This window comes from Chamaea fasciata, unplaced genomic scaffold, assembly GCF_029207755.1.
Source record: "Chamaea fasciata isolate MVZ Bird 193981 ecotype frontalis unplaced genomic scaffold, bChaFas1.0.hap1 SCAF_6, whole genome shotgun sequence".
NCBI lineage: Eukaryota > Metazoa > Chordata > Aves > Passeriformes > Sylviidae > Chamaea > Chamaea fasciata.
This window is the reverse complement of record NW_027094091.1, coordinates 1,743,558-1,761,263: the sequence shown is the minus strand read 5'-3', so window position 1 is coordinate 1,761,263 and position 17,706 is coordinate 1,743,558. Positions and strand designations below refer to the sequence as shown.

Here is a 17,706-nt window from a genome sequence, read left to right as displayed (position 1 = left end):
GAAAGGGCAGCGGGAATGTGGGGAGGGGGGGGGGAATTTATGGCTCTGAAACCCAAAACCCACCCAAAAGGGCTTAATCACTCCCAGCCGCGGCCCCGATGCTTTTATGGGGCATTTTAGAGCAAAAGAGCCAATAAATTTTTGGGTGAGGGTAAGAGCCGCGGTGAGGATGAGGAGGGAGCAGAGGAGGAGGGGAGACCCACTGGGGTGGGTTAAAATGGGGGAGACAACAGGGGGGAGGCGCGGGGCTGCGCCCCGGTAGTGGCGGAGAGGGGTCGGTCCCCCCCCCTCGACAGGGGGGGCGTCGGTGGCTCCTCCTCCTCCTCCTCCCGGTATCCCGGGGCTTTAAGGCGGTGGAACGGGAATCGCGGGGCTGGGGCGGGGGGGGCGGCGGCGGCGGGTCCCGGTCCCGGCGCGGGTCCCGGTCCCGGCATGACCTCGGCGGGGGAGGCGGCCGGTTCCCCCCCGCTGCCCGCCGCGGTCGGCGGCCACCGGCGGAGCCCCCTGGACCGGCTCCCGCCCCCCGCCAACACCACAAAACCGCTGACCCCCTTCGGCATCGAGGACATCCTGGGACGCCCCCGCGGCGGGAGCCCCCCCGGGACCGGGACCGGTCCCGCCGCCCCCCCCGCCCCGACAGGGCCCCGCGGCGGCGGCGGCGGCTGCGCCCCGGCCTCGCCGCTCTGGGCGCTGGAGGAACTCGCCAGTAAAACCTTCCAGGGGCTGGAGCTGGGAATGCTGCAGGCGGCCGGAGGTACCGGGGCAGGGGGGCTGCCGGGGCGGGGGAATTTCGCCGGGAGCGGGGCGGGCAACGGGAACCGGGCACCGGGCAGGTGGCGGGGCTGAAGGGCGGTGGGGACGCCGTGGTGAGGCCAGGGACGCCTCTCGTCCCCCGTCCCGGGAAGTTTCCTCCTTGTCCCAGAGGGGCGAGCGCGGCTGGGAGGCCCCAGAAGTCGCCGGTGCTCGGCCGGGATACCGGGGACACGCGGCAGCCTCAGCCCGAAAGGGAGGGAGAAGTCCCGGGAAGCGGAGCGATCCCCAGCCCCGTTGAGCCAGCACAGGCACCGAGGCACCGGAGCTCAGGGAGAACCGACCGCGTCGGGGCCGTCAGCTTTACCGGCAGCCGCGGGACCGGGCGGTGAACCGGCGTCGCCGCGTCGTGACCGTGACCGTGACCGTGACCGAGCGCAGGGGGCGAGCGGCGGATCGGCCCCGCCGACAACGGAAACCCGGTACCGGCCCCGACCCTCAGCGGGGACGGCGGCTCCGTCCGGAGCTTGGCCTGCCAGAGCAGCCCTGTACCGGCGGGATCCGACGGCGGCTCACGGACGGGGAGGAACCAGCCCCGCGCCTCCCCGGGCTCAGCCGAACCGGGAGTACAGGCGGACACCGACAGACAGCATGGCGCCTCCGGGAACGAAAAAATTCGTGACTGCCTTGGAGAGACGGACACGGACGGACAGATCGTGGCTCCGGGATTAACGGAAATTCTCTCCCACGGATGGACACACGGACAGGCAAAGCACGGCGTCGCCGGGAACGAATAAAAGCGTTACCGGGACAGACAGAGCGATGCGGACAGACCGAAAAAGGCTCCGGTAATTAACGTAGAAAAATAATTACCGTCCTTTACCGAGACGGACAGAGAGGGTATCCGTGATTAACGTGAAAAAAAGTAATTACCGAGACGGACAGACCGACAGTCACGGCAGAGCAGCGTGCTGGTAATTAACGGATACGGTTGGGCACAACGCGACTCACGCCGGTAACGAAAAACCCTTCGGACAGACGGACACGGAACGCTAGATCAGACCTCCCGTGAGTAACCGAACCTTCGTTACCGGACGGACAGGCGAACGAGCATGGAGGCAGACTCCGGTAATTAACGGGGGAAAAAAAATCCCTAATTACGGAGAGGCGCTCCAGTAATTAAGGAACCCACCATAGCGGGCCGACAGACGGACAGACAGAGCGGGGCTCCTGTGATTAACGAATAAACCAAGCCGTTAACGGGCGGACAGACGAACAGAACGGCGACACCTCGGGCGCCCTGTTTTAAGGTAAAAACCCTCGTTATCTGACGGACGGACACGGCAAGTAACGAAATAAGTGAGCGAAAATATCCCATTACTGGGTGGACAGACGCACAGGAACGGGGGCGAAAAAATTCCCTTTTACGGGACAGACAAACCGGCAGAAACGGGGCCGATCGGGGCTCCCGGGATTAAGGTAAAAAGGCCCGTTACCGGACGGACAGATCGACAGAAAAAGGATTTTAAAAACCCAAAAAACAAACCAACAAAGACACAAAACCGAAAAAAAAAAAAAAAAAAGAGAGAAAAAATATTAAAAAAAAAAAAAGAAAAAAAAGAAAGAAAGAAAAAAAAAAAAAAAACCGACACAAAAAAAAAAAAGCCGTTACCCGGTGATCAGACAGACAAAAATCGGAACGATAGAGGCTCCCGGGGCGGAGGTAAATTCCTGTTACCGGCCGGATGGAACGACAGACACGGGACTAATAAAAATGAATCAAAAAACCCCGCTGCCGGCCGGACAAACACGGGAGCGATCGGCGCTCCCGGAGCTGGGGTGAAGCTCTGGTACCGGGCGGACAGATGGACACGGCCGAGCGGGGATCTCGGAATTAGCAAAACCCGGTCGCGAACCCGCCGTGGGGACCGGCGGAACGAGCCGGGACCGGCGGACAGATGGAGTTGTCGGTAATTCAGGTAAAAACCTCGTTACCGGGACGGACCCACCGACAGAGCCGGGACAACCCAGAGCTTCCGTGATGAACGAAAACTCCTCTTCGGCGCGACGGAAGGACGGACTGACAACGGAACGATCGGGGATCCCTGGGCGAGGGTAAATCCCCGTTACCGGCATGGACAGACGGACAGAAACGGGGCCGATCGGGGCTCCGAGAGCGGAGAGGAAACCCCATTACTGGGCTGACGGACGAACACGGCATCGGTCGGGTTTTCGTGACCGCGGTAGAGCCGTGCTACCGGGACGGACCTACAGACTCGGCCGGGACCGCCCGGGGCTCCTCTACCGAACGAGGAGTGAAGTCGGCGCTGCGAGAGACCCCGGGAGCCACCGCTGTTACCGGGGAACGCATGGCCCGAGTGAGCCGCGTTGTGGAGAGGCGGGTGGTGCCGCCGGCAGCGGCGGGGCTGGAACGGACCGGGAGCCGGAGCGGGAAAGAGATCGGGACCGCCATCGGGATCCCGCCGGCGGCGTGGAGCAGTGCCCGGGGTGGCGATCTGGGTCTCGCCGGGGGTTCTCTACCGGTGCCGTGGCACTGCCGTGCCCACAGGTCGGGACCCGCAGTGCTCGGGGTGGGTCCCGGTGCGTGTACCGGTGTCTTTGACCTGACGCCGCTGCCACCGCAAGCCGAGGCCCGCGGTGCTGTGCGCGGCTCGGCAGTGCCGGTGCTGCCCGGGTCCCGGTACCCTGCTACACGAGCCCTTCCTCGCCGGGCATCCCGGTGCCGCTGCGAGTCCCGGTGCCGTTACCGGTGTGATGCGCTGCCCACGCTGCCCCCGCAGGCATTTCACAGCCGGGCGCCCGAGGGCCGTTCCCCGGTGCGGGTCCCGGTGCTGCTCTCCCGTTCTCCGTGTCCTAACCCCGCTGTCTCCGCAGGTCCGTCCCCGCCGGGCGCCTCGGGCCCGCGCCCTCCCTGCAGGAAGCGTCGCAAGTCCCGGACCGCGTTCACGGCGCAGCAGCTGCGGGAGCTGGAGCAGCGATTCCGGCGGCAGCGCTACCTCTCCCCGGTGGACCGGGACGCGCTGGCGGCGCGGTTGGCGCTCTCCGCCGCCCAGGTCATCACCTGGTTCCAGAACCGCCGCGCCAAGCTCAAGCGGGACCTGGAGGAGCTGCGGGCGGACGTGGCCTCGCTGCAAGCGCTGCCCCCCGCCGCCCTGCAGCAGCTGGCGGGGCTGCCCGAGCCCCCGGGAGCTCCCGGTACCGCCACCGGGACCACAGAGCCCGCCGAGCTCTCGGAGGAGGAGATCGACGTGGCGGACTGAGCCGAGCTCGCTCGGCTCCGCTCCGATCCACTCGCACCGAGACTGCTCCGTTCGGATGCACGCCGCTCCATTCGGGCCGGCTCGGCTGAGTTCGGATTCACTCGTGTCGGATCCGGCCGAGACTGCTCCGTTCGGATCCACCGGACTCCGTTCGGCTCCACTCGGGTGCACTCGGGTCCGCTCGGATTGACTCGGGTCCGTTCGGATCGACTCGAGTCCACCACATCCGCTCGGCTCGGTTCCGAATGGAGCCGAGCCCAGCCCCGCCCCCTCGCTGCACCCTTTTTCGGCTTTTTTTTTTTTCTTTTTTTGTTCGTCTTTCCATTGTTTTTGGTTTTGTTTATTTTTTTTTTAATTTTATTTTCTCTCAGCCCCGGTGTAAATATTTGCAATAAAGGCGACACCTTAATATGGACCCCAGAGCCCCCCACCCCCCCCCCACTTTTTTCCGGGCGAGCACCTCCCACAGCGGGCATTAATTTGTTTTAACCGGTGATTAATTACCGGCTGCGGCCGCCCCTGCCCCCCCTCAATTTGCATATTAATCAAATTGTATTTGATCTCACGCCTGTCACCACTTCCCCCCGAAGCTCCTGTCACCAGTCAGTGACATTAAGGGGGGGTGGAGACCCCTCCCCTCGCTGTCCCCCGGGGCTGGAGCGACATAGGGAGTGAGTGGGGACAGAGGGGGACGCGGGGTGGACAAGGACATGAAGGGCTGGAGCAGTGAGGGTCCAAACTTCAATGGAGACGGGGTGGCAGAGAGGCTGAGGGACACCAGTTCAAGAGAAGGCCAAAGAGAAAACCAAATCTCCGTTTTATTAAAAAACCCAAACTGGTACAAATCCCTGAGGGGCCACGGGAAACAGCCCAGGCCCACCCCCTCAGCACAAGGGGCTGTAGGGTGGGCCCCGACCCCCAGCACCCCCAAGGCAGGAGGGGGTGACACTCCCACCCCTGGCAGTGGGGGACAAGGCACAGGCAGGTGAGCGGGGGGACCCCGGCAGGCCCCCCAACAGAACAGGGTCAACTGGGCAGCCCCCTGGGGGTGGCCCTGCCCTTGGCACGGGGCACGGGGGCCGGGGTGGCGTGGACAGGGTGCTTGAGTTGCAGCAACACCTTGCTGCCTTCCACGGTGGCACCCTGGGGACAGAAGGAGCTGGCACTGGGACAGGTCCCCTGTGGGGATGGGGTGTCCCAGGGCCACCTGAGGGGTGAGGGGGGTCCCACAAACCCCCCCAGCTCACCTGCATGGCCCTGAAGGCCGCCTCGGCCTCCAGCTTCCCGGAGAAGTTGATGAAGGCACAGCGGCGCCCTGGGAGCAGCCGCACGGAGCGGATCTCCCCGAACCTGGGGGGCACAGACCCCCAAATTGAGGGGGGGGAAACAGTTTAGCTCCTAAATGGGGAGGTGGAGGGTTAGAGATCCCCAAATCTGCAGGGTGGGAGGGTCAGGGACTCTCAAACATGCAAAGCATGTTTAGCAACTCCCAACAGCTGGGGAAAGATTGAAGACTCAAGAGAAGACTCTCCAAGATGGAGAGAGTGAGACTCTGTTCCCCAGATCTACAGAATGAGGAACACAAACTCTTAAACCTGAGGAGGAACAGTTAAAGACACCCCAAGCAGTGGGATAGAGACCCCCAAACCTGGGGGCAGTGTGTGATTACTCCCTAAGCATCCCTTGCAGGTCAAAAGCACCAGAGAACGAGGACAAGGAACAGAGCTGGGGAGCTTTGGGGTCACCAGGGCTGCGGGTCCTGGAGGAGGAGCGGTCCTGGGGGTCACTCACCGGCCAAAGGCACAACGCAGCACCTTCTCATTGATGTGGGAGGTGACATTGCCCACCCAGAGCGGGAAGCAGTCCCTGCCAAGAGCCATCCTGGTGTCATCAGAGCCAGCACTGCCCCACTCTGGGACCTCCCCAGATCACCAGACACCTGTACCTGGCTGGGTGGCTCGGTGGCAGTGTTGGGTGGCCACTGGCCACAGCAGGTCTCTGTTCTGGGTCTCTTGTGGGGGTCCCGCTGCTGCCTCCTATCACACTTTTGTCACCTGTGTCCTGGCAGCTCTTGGTTGCCCATCCCGCTGCCGAGGGGCCAAAGGGGTTCAGCACCCACTGGAGACACAGGGATAGCCCCGGGGTCCCCCCAGCCCACCCACTCCTGTCCCTTACCAGGGAGAAACAGCGGCTCCTTAGCCTTGAGCAGGAAGGGGGACTCGGGGACACCCCTGGGAAGGCTGCACTGCTGTGAGGGGACAGGGGTGAGGCGTGGGGGGCACAGCAGGACAGGCGGCAGGGGGTAGGGGGCTGGGAAAGAGGGTCTCACCTGCAGCAGGGCCTGGCAGGCCTCCAGCTGCGTGGCTGCCTCAGCATAGGCCCCGTCCTGCAGCAGCAGCTCCTCGAAGGTGCGTGCGGCCTCGGCGTAGCGCTGGGGGCCGGAGGGTGCCTGCAGCCCCCTGCCTGGCCCCACAGGCACCCCACACCCTCCACCCAGCCCAAATGGCACCTCAAAGCCTCACACTGATATCCTCCAACCCTATACCACCCCACCCCACTAACACCCTGCAGCAGACCCAGTCCTCCCAGCCCCAACTCACACCTAATGCAAGCGGCCCCCCAACTCAGCTATAGCAGCCTACAGCCCCTCCAGTTCCCCACAGCCCCCACCCAGCCCCACTGGCATCCCTCAGCCCCCTGCCCAGCCCACCAGCACTCCAAAAGCCCCAGTTTATCTCCAACAACAGCCCACATCACCCTGCAGCCACTCTGAAAGCCCCATACTCACTCCTAGAACGCAGCATTCCCTCACCCAGCCATGGCACCCAACTCCTCCAGCCCCCTGCAGCCAGCCCCACAGTCCCTGGAGCCCCCGTGGGTACCTTCAGCCCCCGCAGGGCCTTGCCCTTGCGGAAGGAGCCCTTGGGCCAGCCCGGCTGCAGCACCAGTGCCGCCTCTGCATCCGCCAGCGCCTCCTCGTATCGACCCAGCTTCTCCAGGCAGTAGGAGCGGTTCCCCAGGAGCCTGCGGGGATGGGGGGTGGGTCACTGAGGCCTGTCCCACCCCACTCCAGGGCCCCCAGCTCAGCCCAAGCCCCTCTGCTCACCGGTGCTCCTGGGGGTTCAGCTCCAGGGCGACGGTGAAAGCCCAAACGGCCTCAGTGTATTCACCCATCTGGGCTGCCTCGATGCCATGGCCTGGGGAGGTGACACAGGGCTGGCTAGTGAGGACGCAGGGAGGGACAGCCCCCCTAGCACAGCCCCTCTGAGCTGGGCAGAAGCAGGGAGAGCCCCCAGTGCACTCCCCTCACCCGTTTGGGGGTCCCTACACTGACCTGCAAGTGCCAGGCTCTGCTCTATGGTGCTGGGGCTGGGCGGCCTGGGCTGGACTGGCTGGGGAGGCACAGGCGTGTCCACAGGGTCTCTACTCCCTTTCTCTGGCACCTTCCTGCTTGGCTCCATGTTCTGTGGCCCAGGGGACCGGTCACTGCCCGGGGCGGGCAGCCGGACCCCCGCCTTCTCCCGTGCTTTGCAGACAAAAGTGCAGCTCAGGTCCAGCTCCTCCTGAGGAAGAGGGGAGGGATGGGCAGGGAGAGCCCTGAGGTCCCCCACCCTCAGATAGCTCCCCTGGGGAGACTGTCCCTCCCCTCTGTCACCTCTGTCACCGCCGTGTCCTCTGGCCCAGGCTCCCCCAAGGGGACTGTGGAGTCTTCAGGGCACAGGGAGGGTTCTGGGCAGCATCCCTCATCCTCAGCACTGTTTGGGGGGGCCCCAGTGCCTGCGGGGCCACTCGGGGGGCTCTGCAAGGAGAGGGAGGGGGTAAGGTGGTGGGCCTAGGGGGTGCTGGCTGGCCCCCACCTCTGGCAACCCCCAGAACAGCGCAAGGGGGCTGGACTGGTCACTCACTGGGTCAGTGTTCTTTTTGTTCTTCTGCTCATGACCCAGTTTCTCCCGTTTCTTTCGGTCTTTTTGTTTCTGAAAAAGGAGGACATGGACCCGTGAGCAGGTGTCAGAGACCCCACCACCCTCAGCCCCCAGCCATGAGATCTCCGAGCTCAGGGACCTGCTGGCGGCACCCCAAGAAGAGGCAGTGACCCCAATCCCCAGGGCTCACCCACCTTCTTCTTCAGCTTCTTTTTCTCTGCCTTCTTCTTGGCCCGCTCCTCCTCTGCTACCAGCTCCTGTGCGTTCTTCTCGGCTTCCTGCAGGAGAGATGCCCTGAGTCAGGACACTTCTGGGGACCCCTCTCATGATGTCAACCCAGGAGCCCCAGCCCCTGGAGAGCAGGAGGGGCGGCGGGGGGATTCCCCACCTCCGCCGTGAGCCAGGTCCGGCAGGGCGTGGGCAGCCGGTCCAGCCGCGCGTCCAGGGCGGTCGGGGATGTCCGGGGGAGCTGTGGAGGCGGCTCCGAGCACAGGAAGGACTTCCGGAAGCCGCAATAGCTGTAGGGAAGGAGCCCCTCGGCGACGGGATGGTCCAAGAACGGCAAACCTCCGTCGGACTCGTCCTCGTCGTAATCGTAATCGTCATTGCCGTCGTCATCGTCATCCTCCACCGGGTAGTAATCCACGCTGGGGCCTGGCAGGAGAGCGGGGTGTGTGAGGAGCAGTCTCAGGCACCGGAACCCCCTGTTCCCCCTCTCCTGGCGATTCCCGAGCACGGGAACCCCCGGCAGCCCCCGCCCGACTCACCGTCTTCCCAAAGGAAACACACCTCCCCCTCCTTGCACTTGATCACTGTCTGGGAGGGGCCCTGCGACGGCACCGGGAGGTCGGCGAAGCTCGACATTCGGTGCCGCGGGCAGAAAGGCGCTGTGGGATGCAAAAACAGCCTTGAGCCGGCGGAGGCGGAACCGAAACCGGGCCACCACTGCGCCCCGATCTGGGCTCCCACCCCTGCGCTCCCCCGGCCCCGCCACGGCCCGTACCGCCGCTCCAGCCAGCGGGGCCGGGCGTGCAGCCCCAAGGGCAGGCAGCGGGGACAGGCCCGAAGCCGAAGTCGCCCAGTTCGGGCCCGTCCCGCTCCCGGGTCCCGCCCGAGCCCCGCATCGCCACGGGCCGCCGCCGCGCCTCAGAATTGCATCACGGGCCTACCGGAAGCACGTCACGGCGCCGGTTGAGGCCGCCCGGCCGCCATGTTGGATGCGGGCAGGACGGCGGCCCGCAGGGCCCGCGCGGGACGGGACCGGGGCTCCACATCCTCTCCCGCCGTTCCCGCCTGCTCCGAGGCCGTGGGCTCGGCCGCCTCCCGCCGCTCGTCCCGCCCCCCACGCCGGGCCCCTCCTGGCGGCCAGCTTGGCCCAGCCCCCCGGATTAGCGAGGGCGCGGCCTAAGCCTCTTTGCTGCCGCCGCCCCCGGCATGGCCCGGCATGGACGCCGGCGGCGCTGAGCGGCGCGGCGCAGAGCTATGCCTGCAGGTGAGGCCGCTCGGGGCGGGGGGGGGGCTCGGACACCCCTCACGGGGCAGCGGCGGGGCCGGGCCGGTAACGGGGTGGGGGTGGGGGGGGGGGGCCCGGGCCCAGGTAGTGCTGCGTCTCCATGGCAACGGCACAGCGGGCGGGGAGGGGTGTGGCCAAACGTGGCGAGCCCTGACGGGGGCGTGGCCATAGCGGGAGTCAGCTGGGGGCGGGGTATGGGGGCGTGGTCAAAGTGCAGCTACGGTGAAGGAGGCGTGGTCTGTGTGGTAATGGGCGGGGTGGTGCATGGCCCCGCCCATCTCCCCGGCCCAGGTCTCCTAAGCTCCCTGTACCCTTCCAGGTGGGCGACGCCGGCCTGGGCGGCCTCATCCTGCTGCTGCTGACGGCCCGGCCGGGACCGGGCGATGGGGCTGCCCGCGGGGACCCCCCCGAGCCCGGTGAGACCCCCGGGGACCACAACGGGGTGTGGTTTTCTGGGGGACTGCGGGGATCCTGGTAGGGTGCGTGGGCCGGGGGAGTGTGAAGGACCCTAATGGCGTCCAGGGTCCTTGGGGGCCTATTGATGGCATGTGGCGGGCTGTGGGGACCCTAATGGGCTGCAGGGTCCTGCGGGGACACCAAAGGGCTGTGGGGTCCTGAGGGATTTGTGGAGACTGTGAGTTCTGGGGGTCTCAGGGTTAGGGCGGCAGTGGGGCAGTGCTGGGACGATGTAGGCAGGTGCTGCCCCACAGCAAGGTTACGCATACTGGGGGTCCCCACCCTACACCATCCTCCCTGCCCCATCCTGAGGGTCCTGTGCCCCCCAGGCGGGTCCCGGGGTCCCCTGGCACGCTCCTTGCAGCGGGCAGAGGCCATGCTGCGCAGCGTCACCCCGGGACTTCGGCGCCTGCTGTCCCCACGGTCGTGCCGGCGCGGTGACGGCGACGAGGATGACGACGAGGATGAGGATGAAGCAGCGTCCATCGTCATCCCGCTGGAGCAAAGCTTCCCAGGGCTGCGCCGCCGCCTCTGCGTCTGGGAGGACCCTCGCACCGAGACTTTCGTGGGCTACGTGCAACCCCATCCCAGCGGCGCCGGTGACTTTTCTGTGGACGCCGTGCGGCAGCGCGTGGCGGAGCGGGGAGCGACCCTGCACGCGCTGCTGCAGCACCGCCACCAGCTCCGCCTGGCCCGCGACTTCGCCCGACGCCTCAAGGCCTCCTCCGACTTCCTGCAGCGGCTGCTGGCGCTGCCGGGGCCCGGAGAGCCCGGGGACCCGGCGCCGGCGCTGCGGGAGCTGTGCCTGGAGCTGCGGGCGCAGGCTGGGCACTGGGCCGTGCTGCTGCGGCGGCTGCGGACGGACGCGTGGCTGCGGGCGCTGCCGCAGCGCCGGGGCGAGGCCGTGGTGCACATGCGGTGGGCGCTGCTGCTGCCCGCCCTGATGGCCACGCGCCTGGCCAGGCGACACATCGAGGGACGGCTGCAGGAGCTCGGCCGCCCCAGCACCCCCTGCCCGGGCTCTGAGCGCTTGGCTGACCTCTTCCAGGGGCTGGAGATCTACAACCGCGTGGTGCAGGAGCTGGCGGAGGAGCTGGGCCCCGAGGTGAAGGCCCCCAGCGCCTTCACGGTGGGTGGGGTGCTGCAGCTGCTGGCTGCTGAGCGTGGCCGGGCCGTGGCCCAGAGGCTCCAGCCCCTCCTGTGGCCCCAGAATGGGAACATCAGGGATGGACACGTCTCCTGGGAGGACGTGGTAGTGCCATGGCCACCAGAGCGCAGCACGGCGGAGAAGGGAATGGGGATGGACACAGAACCCTCCAGAGAAGAGGTGCCACCGGCGCTGGCGGCTGAGCTGCAGGCAGTGTGCCAAGAGGACGAGGAGCTGATGGGACACGTTTTTGGGGCGCTGGTGGCCTCAGCTGACAGCCTGTGGCAGCCAGTGCTATCAGAGAGCCCCGAGCCCCCGGGGCTGGCCCCGGGGCTGCGGCCGGGCAGTGCAGGTGGCTGGAAGGCCGTGCGGTGGCTGGACGCTGCCCGTGGCCCCGTGGCTGCCACACTGAGTGCCCGGTACCGCCTGCTGCTCTGGGAGGCTGTGAGCGCTGTGCTGGGGGACACCCCGGGCGCTCCTCCTGCCACCCCCAGTGCCACCGTCACCGCGGCGTGGGAGCTGAGCCGTGCGCTCACTGTTGGTATGTGGGGGTACAGGGGGTGTGGGGGCTCCCTCAGGGTGTCCCTGCCTCGCCCTGACCCCTGCTGTGTCCCCACAGCCCGTGTGCCCCCTGAGTGCCAGGAGGAGCTGGGGGGGCTCTGTCTGCGCCTGCTGTGCCGGAGCGTCCTCTGCAGCTGGGACGCGGGTACGGGAGGCTGGGGGAGCACGGGGTGGGGTACAGGGGGCACAGGGCGCGGTGCAGGGTGTGGGCTCTGGGGTACAAGGTGGGGGGAGGGCAGGGTGTGGGGCATTTGGTCGATATGGGGTATGCTATGAAGGGTATGGGGTGGGGTGTGGGGTGCAAGTGGGGGATGCTGGGGTCTTCTGACTGTTTCTCCTCTAGATTTTACCCGTGCTCTGGGCTCAGGGCTGTCAGACAAGTGCTTGGAGGCCTCAGGGGGACCCCCGGGGCTGGGGTGCAGCCGCACAGCCCAGCAGCTCCGGTGCCTCTTCCCGGCCCTGGCACTGGCCCTGCGCTGCCTGCGCCTGCTGCCTGCGCGCCCTCACGGTGAGAGGGGTCCGGGGGGGGGGGCAGGTGGGTCTGGGGATCCTCTCAGTGCTGACCCCCACCCTCAGCCCCCCGTGGGGGTCTCTGCCTGCGGCTGCAGGTGCTGGGCCGGTGCCTGGCGACGGTGGCGGCCGCCCACGCGTGGCTGACGGGCCGGGCCGGGCGGTACCTGGCGGCCTGGGCGCTGCCTCAGTTCCTGCTGCTCACCCAGGGAGACCTGCAGGTACGGGGGCACAGGGGGCACGGGGGTCTGGGGGGACACAGGAGGGCTGGATTCACTCTACTTGCTCCCCTCCAGGTGCTGAAGGGAGAGGCAGAGCAGCTGATGCTGCAGGTGAGTGGGACCTTCCCGGAGCCAGAGGAGATTCACAGGGACAGCCCCCCTGAGCCACTGCCCAGCCCGGGGTCCCCGTGGGAGCTCCAGCTGTGCCAGCAGATCCGTGACGTGGTCAACAGCATCCAGGTATGGATGGTCAATAGCATCCCCCACTGCAGGAGGGGGATCCTGAGCACGAAGATGTCTGTGTCACCCGGTGTCACCCTGTGTCATCCCATGTTCCCTGTGTCCCAGCTCTTCTCCGGGGACGTGCTCTGGATGTTCTCCACCAGCTGCAAGCGGCTCTCGGCCGAGATCTTCGACCAGACGATGCCGCTGGGCCGGCACTGGCGGCTCAGGCCACGCGCTGGTGGGTGTTGGGGCTGGGGGGATGTGGGGGGCTTGCTGGGCGTTTAGGGGGTCACTGATCTGGGTCTCTGTGTCCCCCAGAGTTGCCCAGCTCCCCCAGCGCGTACGCGGCGGCCGCGGTGCAGGCGGTGCTGGGGCAGGTGCTGCAGGGGGCACAGGCCCTGCCCCAAGATGCCCAGGTGCCCACCCTGGCACGGGTCACCACAGCCTTCCTGGAGGCCTGGATGGATCACATCCTGACCCGCCGGATCAAATTCAGGTACTGGGGACAGTGGGCTAAAGCCGGTGGGTAGTGCCAGGGGTCCCAGTGGGGTTGTGGGGGTCCCAATGGCAGTCCTGGGGTCCCAGTGGCAGTGCTGGGGGTCCCAATGACAGTTCTAGGATCCCAGTGGCAGTGCTGGGGGTCCCAATGACAGTTCTAGGATCCCAGTGGCAGTGCTGGGGGTCCCAATGGCAGTTCCAGGGGTTCCAGTGGCAGTTTCAGAGATCCCAGTGGCAGCGTTGGAGGTCCAATGACAGGTTGGGGGGCCAAGTGTTCAGGTTGGGGTCACGCTGATGGTGCCAAGGGTCCCAGTGGGGGTCCTAGGGATCCTAGTGACAGTCCCAGGGGTTCTGTGGGCAGTTGTGGGGGTCGCAGTGGTGCTCTCTGTGGTGGTGGTGCCGGAGGTCCTGGTGGGGTCCTGGTGGGGATTCCAGGGGTCCCATGCCCACCCTGACCTCCATCCCAGCCTGCAGGGTGCCCTGCAGCTCCGGCGGGACTTCGAGGCGGTGCGGGAGCTGGTGTGCTCGGAGAGCTCCGGGCTGGCTCCCGAGGCCCGGCAGGCGCTGCAGGCTCTCTGCGTCTTCCGACACACGGACACGGCCGTGCGGTGCCTCCTGCAGCAGCCGGGGGGGCTGGGGGGGCCCCCCCGGGGCTGGGGCAGCCTCCGGCGCTGCTGTGAGAGCGGGCTGGGGTGGGAACTGGGGGGGAATGGGGTGGGATGGGGATGAGACAGGCGGGGATGGGATAGGACGAGGTGGGGTGGAGTTGGGGTGAGATGGGATGGGACAGGGTGGGATAGGCATAGAAAGAGAGGTTGGGACAAGGATGGGTTGGGACAGGGACAAGGATGGGGATGGGATTGGAATGGTGATGGGGACAGGAACCCCCGCCAGGAGCAGGTGCTGATATCCCAGCCTATCCATCCTTTCCCAGGCTCAGACGAAGGCGCCCACCCCCTGGAACCATCCATGGACCCTCTCCCTGGTCTGGACCCTCTGGAGAGGCTGGGCCCAATCCCAGGGACCCCCCCGCTGGCTCCGGAGGCCGATCTCCCATCCCGTCCCGAGTCCCCGTTCCCGGGCAGCCAGCAGCAGTGGCTGTCCCTGCGGCTGCACCGTGCCCGCCGCTGGCGTGTGCCAGGGCTGCCGTGTGTTGGGAACAGCCCCGAGGGCTGACCTGAAATAAACCTGGAAAAACCATGGCCGTGGCTATGTCTGTGGGTGGGAAATTGGGGTATGGGGGTCTGGTATCCCTGGAGTGTGGTCCTGGGATTCCAACTGGGACCAGTTGCTGGTGGGCAGGATCTAATTGGAATTTCTCTGGGGAGACTGATGGGGCTAGGGGGTCTTGAAGGGGTTGGGGGTGCAGGATGGGATTCCCCTAGGGGTCCTGCGGGACACTGTGGGTGCATTGCTGGGGTTCCAGGGTGGTCCTAGGGAAGGCTGGGGGTCGGTCCATAGGGGTCATTTGGGTATCCCCGGAGAGGCTGGGGAAATCAACAGGCGTAACAAACCGGACGTGAGGCGCGTGGACCGTGTGGCAGGGCTGGTCGGGGACACCCTGCGCTGTTGCTGTCCCCTCGGGGCCGGTTTGGGTTCCGCGGTGTCCCTGGGAGGACCGAGCCTGCGCGTGCTCCTCCCGCCCGCCAGGGGGCGCTCGCGGAATCGGCATCGCCGCAGGTGGCGCAGCGCTGACGTCACGAGCGCGACAGCCCTGATGGCGGGCGAGCGGCGGCGGCGCGGCGGGGATGGACCCCGGGAACGGCCCCGGGAGCGGCTCCGGGACCGGGACCCGAAACTGCGGCAACAGCAAAAGCCACCGCGAGGCTCCGGGCGGGGCCGGACGGCGCTGGCGCTTACAGCGGCCGCGGCAGCGCTGGCGCTGGGTCTGGCGGCGGCGGCGGCCGAATGGAAGCGGTGGAGCGAAACCTCCCGCCTCGTCACCCCCCACCCCGCGCCCCCCGCCGTCCCCCCTGGCTCCACGGGGCCTCTCGCATCGCCCACCTATTTCTGGGGCACGTACCGGCCTCACGTCTACTTCGGGATGAAGACGCGGAGCCCGCGCGCTGTTGTGACGGGTGAGGGGCGCGGGGGGCTCTGCCCGCCCCGGGGCTCGTCCGGCCCCGCTCCCACCACGAGACCCGCCCCTGACACCTCCCCGCCCCTCCAGGGCTGATGTGGCTCCAACACGGAGGCAACTTGCGGCACACGAGCGAGCAGAACGACGGCGTGTCGCGATATGGGTGGCTGATGCACGACGGGGAGAATTTCGGAGTGCAGGAGATCCGCGATGAGGGGCTGGTGCTGAGAACCGAGTTCGTGAAGCAGCCGGGGGGAGACCATGGCGGCGACTGGAGCTGGCGGGTCACAGCGAAGATGGAGGTGAGGGGATCAGAGTGGGAGAGGGGTTGGGGTGCCGCGGAGCTTTTGTCATCCTCCTCTTCCACCTCCCCAGGGCAAGGGCCCGGCCCCTCTCCTGTCCCTCTTCTTCTACGTGGCCACAGACGGGCAGGGGACTCTGCGGCCGATGCTGGAGAATGGGACACGGCTGGCGGCCGTGGCAGGGACAGCGGAGGAGCTCGGGGACTTCACCCTCACCTTCCTGCCCCCCACTGGGGAGGGCGGGGAGGGGACCAAGTATGCCAGGTGAATGTCTGGGCTGCAGCCCCCAAACCCTCTGTGTCCCCTCCACCTGCCCCCACGCCCTGTTTCCTCTATGTCCCCCATCCCTGACTCTCCTGTCCCTCCCCCAGTTACAACTTCCTGGCCGCGGGGCTGCCGGGGCTGCACCGTCTCACCGACCTGGTCCGGCAGAGCCTCCGTGAGAGCTCCGTGTTCTCCCCACCGGGCCGACCCCGCCGGCGCTTTTTCGGGGTGTCCAGCACTGGGGGGCTGCCTGGGGAGCCCCCGCGGGGGCAGCTGCTGCTGCACCAGGTGACGCTGGAGCCGCCGGCAGTGCTGGAGGTGACGCTGGAATCGGGCAGCGCGGCGGGGGCGCGGCGCGGGCGGCTGGCGGGGCCGGCGCTGAGCGCGGCGCTGGCCCGGCACGCGGCCGCCTTTGAGCAACGCTTTGAGGACACCTTCGGGCTGGGGGCACGCGGGGTGTCCCTCCCGCAGCGCCGCTTCGCCCAGGCCGCGCTCAGCGAGATGCTGGGCGGGATCGGCTTCTTCCATGGCCGCTCCCTGCTGCGCTCGGAGCGCCGGGAAGAGCCGGTGCCTGGCGCCGAGTCCATGCTCTTCACGGCCGTGCCCTCGCGCTCCTGCTTCCCCCGTGGCTTCCTGTGGGATGAGGGCTTCCACCTGCTGCTGCTGGGCCGCTGGGACCCCGCGCTGGCCCGCGACATCCTGGCGCACTGGCTCGACCTCCTGAACGCCGATGGCTGGATCCCGCGGGAACAGATCCTTGGGGAGGAGGCGCGGGCCCGGGTGCCCCCCGAGTTCGTGCTGCAGCACAGCGAGACGGCGAACCCCCCGACGCTGCTGCTGGCGCTGGAGCGGCTGCTGCCCGACGCGCCCCTGCCCTACCTGCGCCGCCTCTTCCCGCGCCTGCGCGCCTGGTTCGAGTGGCTGAACCGCACCCAGGCCGGCCCCGAGCCCTTCACCTTCCGCTGGCGTGGCCGCGACACCAACCCCGAGCGATTCCTGAACCCCAAGACTCTGTCGTCGGGGCTGGACGATTACCCCCGCGCTTCTCACCCGTCCGCACAGGAGCGGCACCTGGACCTGCGCTGCTGGATGGCGCTGGGCGCCCGCGTGCTGGCAGTGCTGGCCGAGCACCTGGGCGAGTCCCCCGCGCCCTATCGCAGCATGGCCGCGGCCCTGAGCGACAACGACCTGCTGGACCGGCTGCACTGGGCGCCGGAGCTGGGCACCTTTGCCGACTTCGGCAATCACAGCGCGGCCGTGGCTCTGCGCTGGCACCGCCCGGCCCCCGTGCCCGGCAGGCCCCCGCCGGCCCCGCAGCTGCGGCGGGAGGTGCGGGAGGCGCCGCGGCCGCAGTTTGTGGGCGCTTTGGGCTACGTCAGCCTGTTCCCGCTGCTGCTGCAGCTGCTCCAAGCGGACTCCCCGCGGCTGCCGGCGCTGCTGGGCTCCATGCGCAGCGAGAAGCAGCTCTGGACGCCCTTTGGGCTGCGCTCGCTGGCCCGCGACAGCCCCTTGTACCTGCGCCGCAACACGGAGCACGACCCCCCGTACTGGCGCGGCTCCGTCTGGGTCAACATCAACTTCCTGGCGCTGCGGGCGCTGCACGGCTACGCGCAGGCGGCGGGGCCGCACCGGGAGCGCGCGGCCGAGCTGTACCGGGAGCTGCGGCACAACCTCGTGGCCAACGTGTTCCGGCAGTACGAGGCCACCGGCTTCCTCTGGGAGCACTATCGGGACAGCGATGGCGCCGGGCAGGGTTGTCACCCTTTCGCCGGCTGGTCCGCGCTCGTCGTGCTGGCCATGGCTGAGGACTATTAAATGTGAGCGGGGGTCCCTGTGCCCCCTGCCTGCCTGGCGTGCTCAGGGCCAGGGGAGGTGTTGGGGAGCTGTGCCAGAGCCCCCCCGCTGCCTCCCCTGCAATAAACCTCCATGACTGTGGCATCTCGCCACCCATGTCAGGGTGTCACAGTGTCGCCTT

At 67.4% G+C, this 17,706-nt stretch overlaps 4 protein-coding genes across 6 annotated transcripts; 3 read left to right on the top strand and 1 right to left on the bottom strand.

The window, feature by feature from the left end:
- The first annotated feature begins 432 nt into the window (after positions 1-432).
- Positions 433-4,176, top strand: LBX2 (ladybird homeobox 2). The gene is made up of 2 exons (XM_066185183.1): positions 433-754; positions 3,646-4,176. Exons 1-2 carry the CDS (start codon positions 433-435, stop codon positions 4,029-4,031), a joined length of 708 nt encoding a protein of 235 aa, XP_066041280.1. The 3' UTR covers positions 4,032-4,176.
- A 792-nt stretch (positions 4,177-4,968) lies between these two features.
- TTC31 (tetratricopeptide repeat domain 31) lies at positions 4,969-9,109 on the bottom strand. The gene is made up of 15 exons (XM_066185166.1): positions 8,958-9,109; positions 8,722-8,841; positions 8,343-8,608; positions 8,149-8,232; positions 7,937-8,005; positions 7,687-7,830; positions 7,366-7,594; positions 7,138-7,228; positions 6,914-7,055; positions 6,361-6,462; positions 6,207-6,279; positions 5,977-6,118; positions 5,823-5,897; positions 5,279-5,381; positions 4,969-5,174 (listed from the first exon to the last, which is right to left on the bottom strand). The coding sequence occupies exons 1-15, from the start codon at positions 9,076-9,078 to the stop codon at positions 5,058-5,060; spliced, it is 1,878 nt and encodes a 625-aa protein (XP_066041263.1). The 5' UTR covers positions 9,079-9,109; the 3' UTR covers positions 4,969-5,057.
- A 61-nt stretch (positions 9,110-9,170) lies between these two features.
- CCDC142 (coiled-coil domain containing 142) lies at positions 9,171-14,285 on the top strand. 3 transcript variants are annotated; one of them, XM_066185150.1, is made up of 11 exons: positions 9,171-9,446; positions 9,787-9,883; positions 10,253-11,611; positions 11,690-11,776; positions 11,975-12,139; positions 12,208-12,362; positions 12,438-12,602; positions 12,711-12,825; positions 12,906-13,083; positions 13,560-13,761; positions 14,020-14,285. In XM_066185150.1, the coding sequence occupies exons 1-11, from the start codon at positions 9,399-9,401 to the stop codon at positions 14,269-14,271; spliced, it is 2,823 nt and encodes a 940-aa protein (XP_066041247.1). In that variant the 5' UTR covers positions 9,171-9,398; the 3' UTR covers positions 14,272-14,285. The 3 variants fall into 3 exon arrangements, with proteins under 3 accessions (XP_066041247.1, XP_066041248.1, XP_066041249.1); XM_066185151.1 differs by having other exon boundaries at positions 13,553-13,761; XM_066185152.1 differs by lacking the exon at positions 13,560-13,761.
- A 517-nt stretch (positions 14,286-14,802) lies between these two features.
- On the top strand, positions 14,803-17,681 carry MOGS (mannosyl-oligosaccharide glucosidase). Its single transcript, XM_066185154.1, has 4 exons — positions 14,803-15,163; positions 15,256-15,467; positions 15,541-15,731; positions 15,839-17,681. The coding sequence occupies exons 1-4, from the start codon at positions 14,803-14,805 to the stop codon at positions 17,544-17,546; spliced, it is 2,472 nt and encodes an 823-aa protein (XP_066041251.1). The 3' UTR covers positions 17,547-17,681.
- Positions 17,682-17,706: the final 25 nt, after the last annotated feature.

What these genes read in the sequence shown, in the direction of transcription:
- LBX2 (XM_066185183.1), top strand. Translation starts at nt 433, where the DNA reads ATGACCTCGGCGGGGGAGGCGGCCGGTTCCCCCCCGCTGCCCGCCGCG. An exon ending in AATGCTGCAGGCGGCCGGAG is followed by an intron (nt 755 to 3,645) that starts GTACCGGGGCAG and finishes CTGTCTCCGCAG; the next exon opens with GTCCGTCCCCGCCGGGCGCC.
- TTC31 (XM_066185166.1), bottom strand. Translation starts at nt 9,078, where the DNA reads ATGCGGGGCTCGGGCGGGACCCGGGAGCGGGACGGGCCCGAACTGGGC. An exon ending in AAAAGAAGCTGAAGAAGAAG is followed by an intron (nt 8,006 to 8,148) that starts GTGGGTGAGCCC and finishes CTCCTTTTTCAG; the next exon opens with AAACAAAAAGACCGAAAGAA. An exon ending in GGAGCCGCTGTTTCTCCCTG is followed by an intron (nt 6,119 to 6,206) that starts GTAAGGGACAGG and finishes GCCCCTCGGCAG; the next exon opens with CGGGATGGGCAACCAAGAGC.
- CCDC142 (XM_066185150.1), top strand. Translation starts at nt 9,399, where the DNA reads ATGGACGCCGGCGGCGCTGAGCGGCGCGGCGCAGAGCTATGCCTGCAG. An exon ending in GAGCCGTGCGCTCACTGTTG is followed by an intron (nt 11,612 to 11,689) that starts GTATGTGGGGGT and finishes GTGTCCCCACAG; the next exon opens with CCCGTGTGCCCCCTGAGTGC. An exon ending in ACCCGCCGGATCAAATTCAG is followed by an intron (nt 13,084 to 13,559) that starts GTACTGGGGACA and finishes CCCAGCCTGCAG; the next exon opens with GGTGCCCTGCAGCTCCGGCG.
- MOGS (XM_066185154.1), top strand. Translation starts at nt 14,803, where the DNA reads ATGGCGGGCGAGCGGCGGCGGCGCGGCGGGGATGGACCCCGGGAACGG. An exon ending in CCCGCGCGCTGTTGTGACGG is followed by an intron (nt 15,164 to 15,255) that starts GTGAGGGGCGCG and finishes CCGCCCCTCCAG; the next exon opens with GGCTGATGTGGCTCCAACAC. An exon ending in GGGTCACAGCGAAGATGGAG is followed by an intron (nt 15,468 to 15,540) that starts GTGAGGGGATCA and finishes CCACCTCCCCAG; the next exon opens with GGCAAGGGCCCGGCCCCTCT.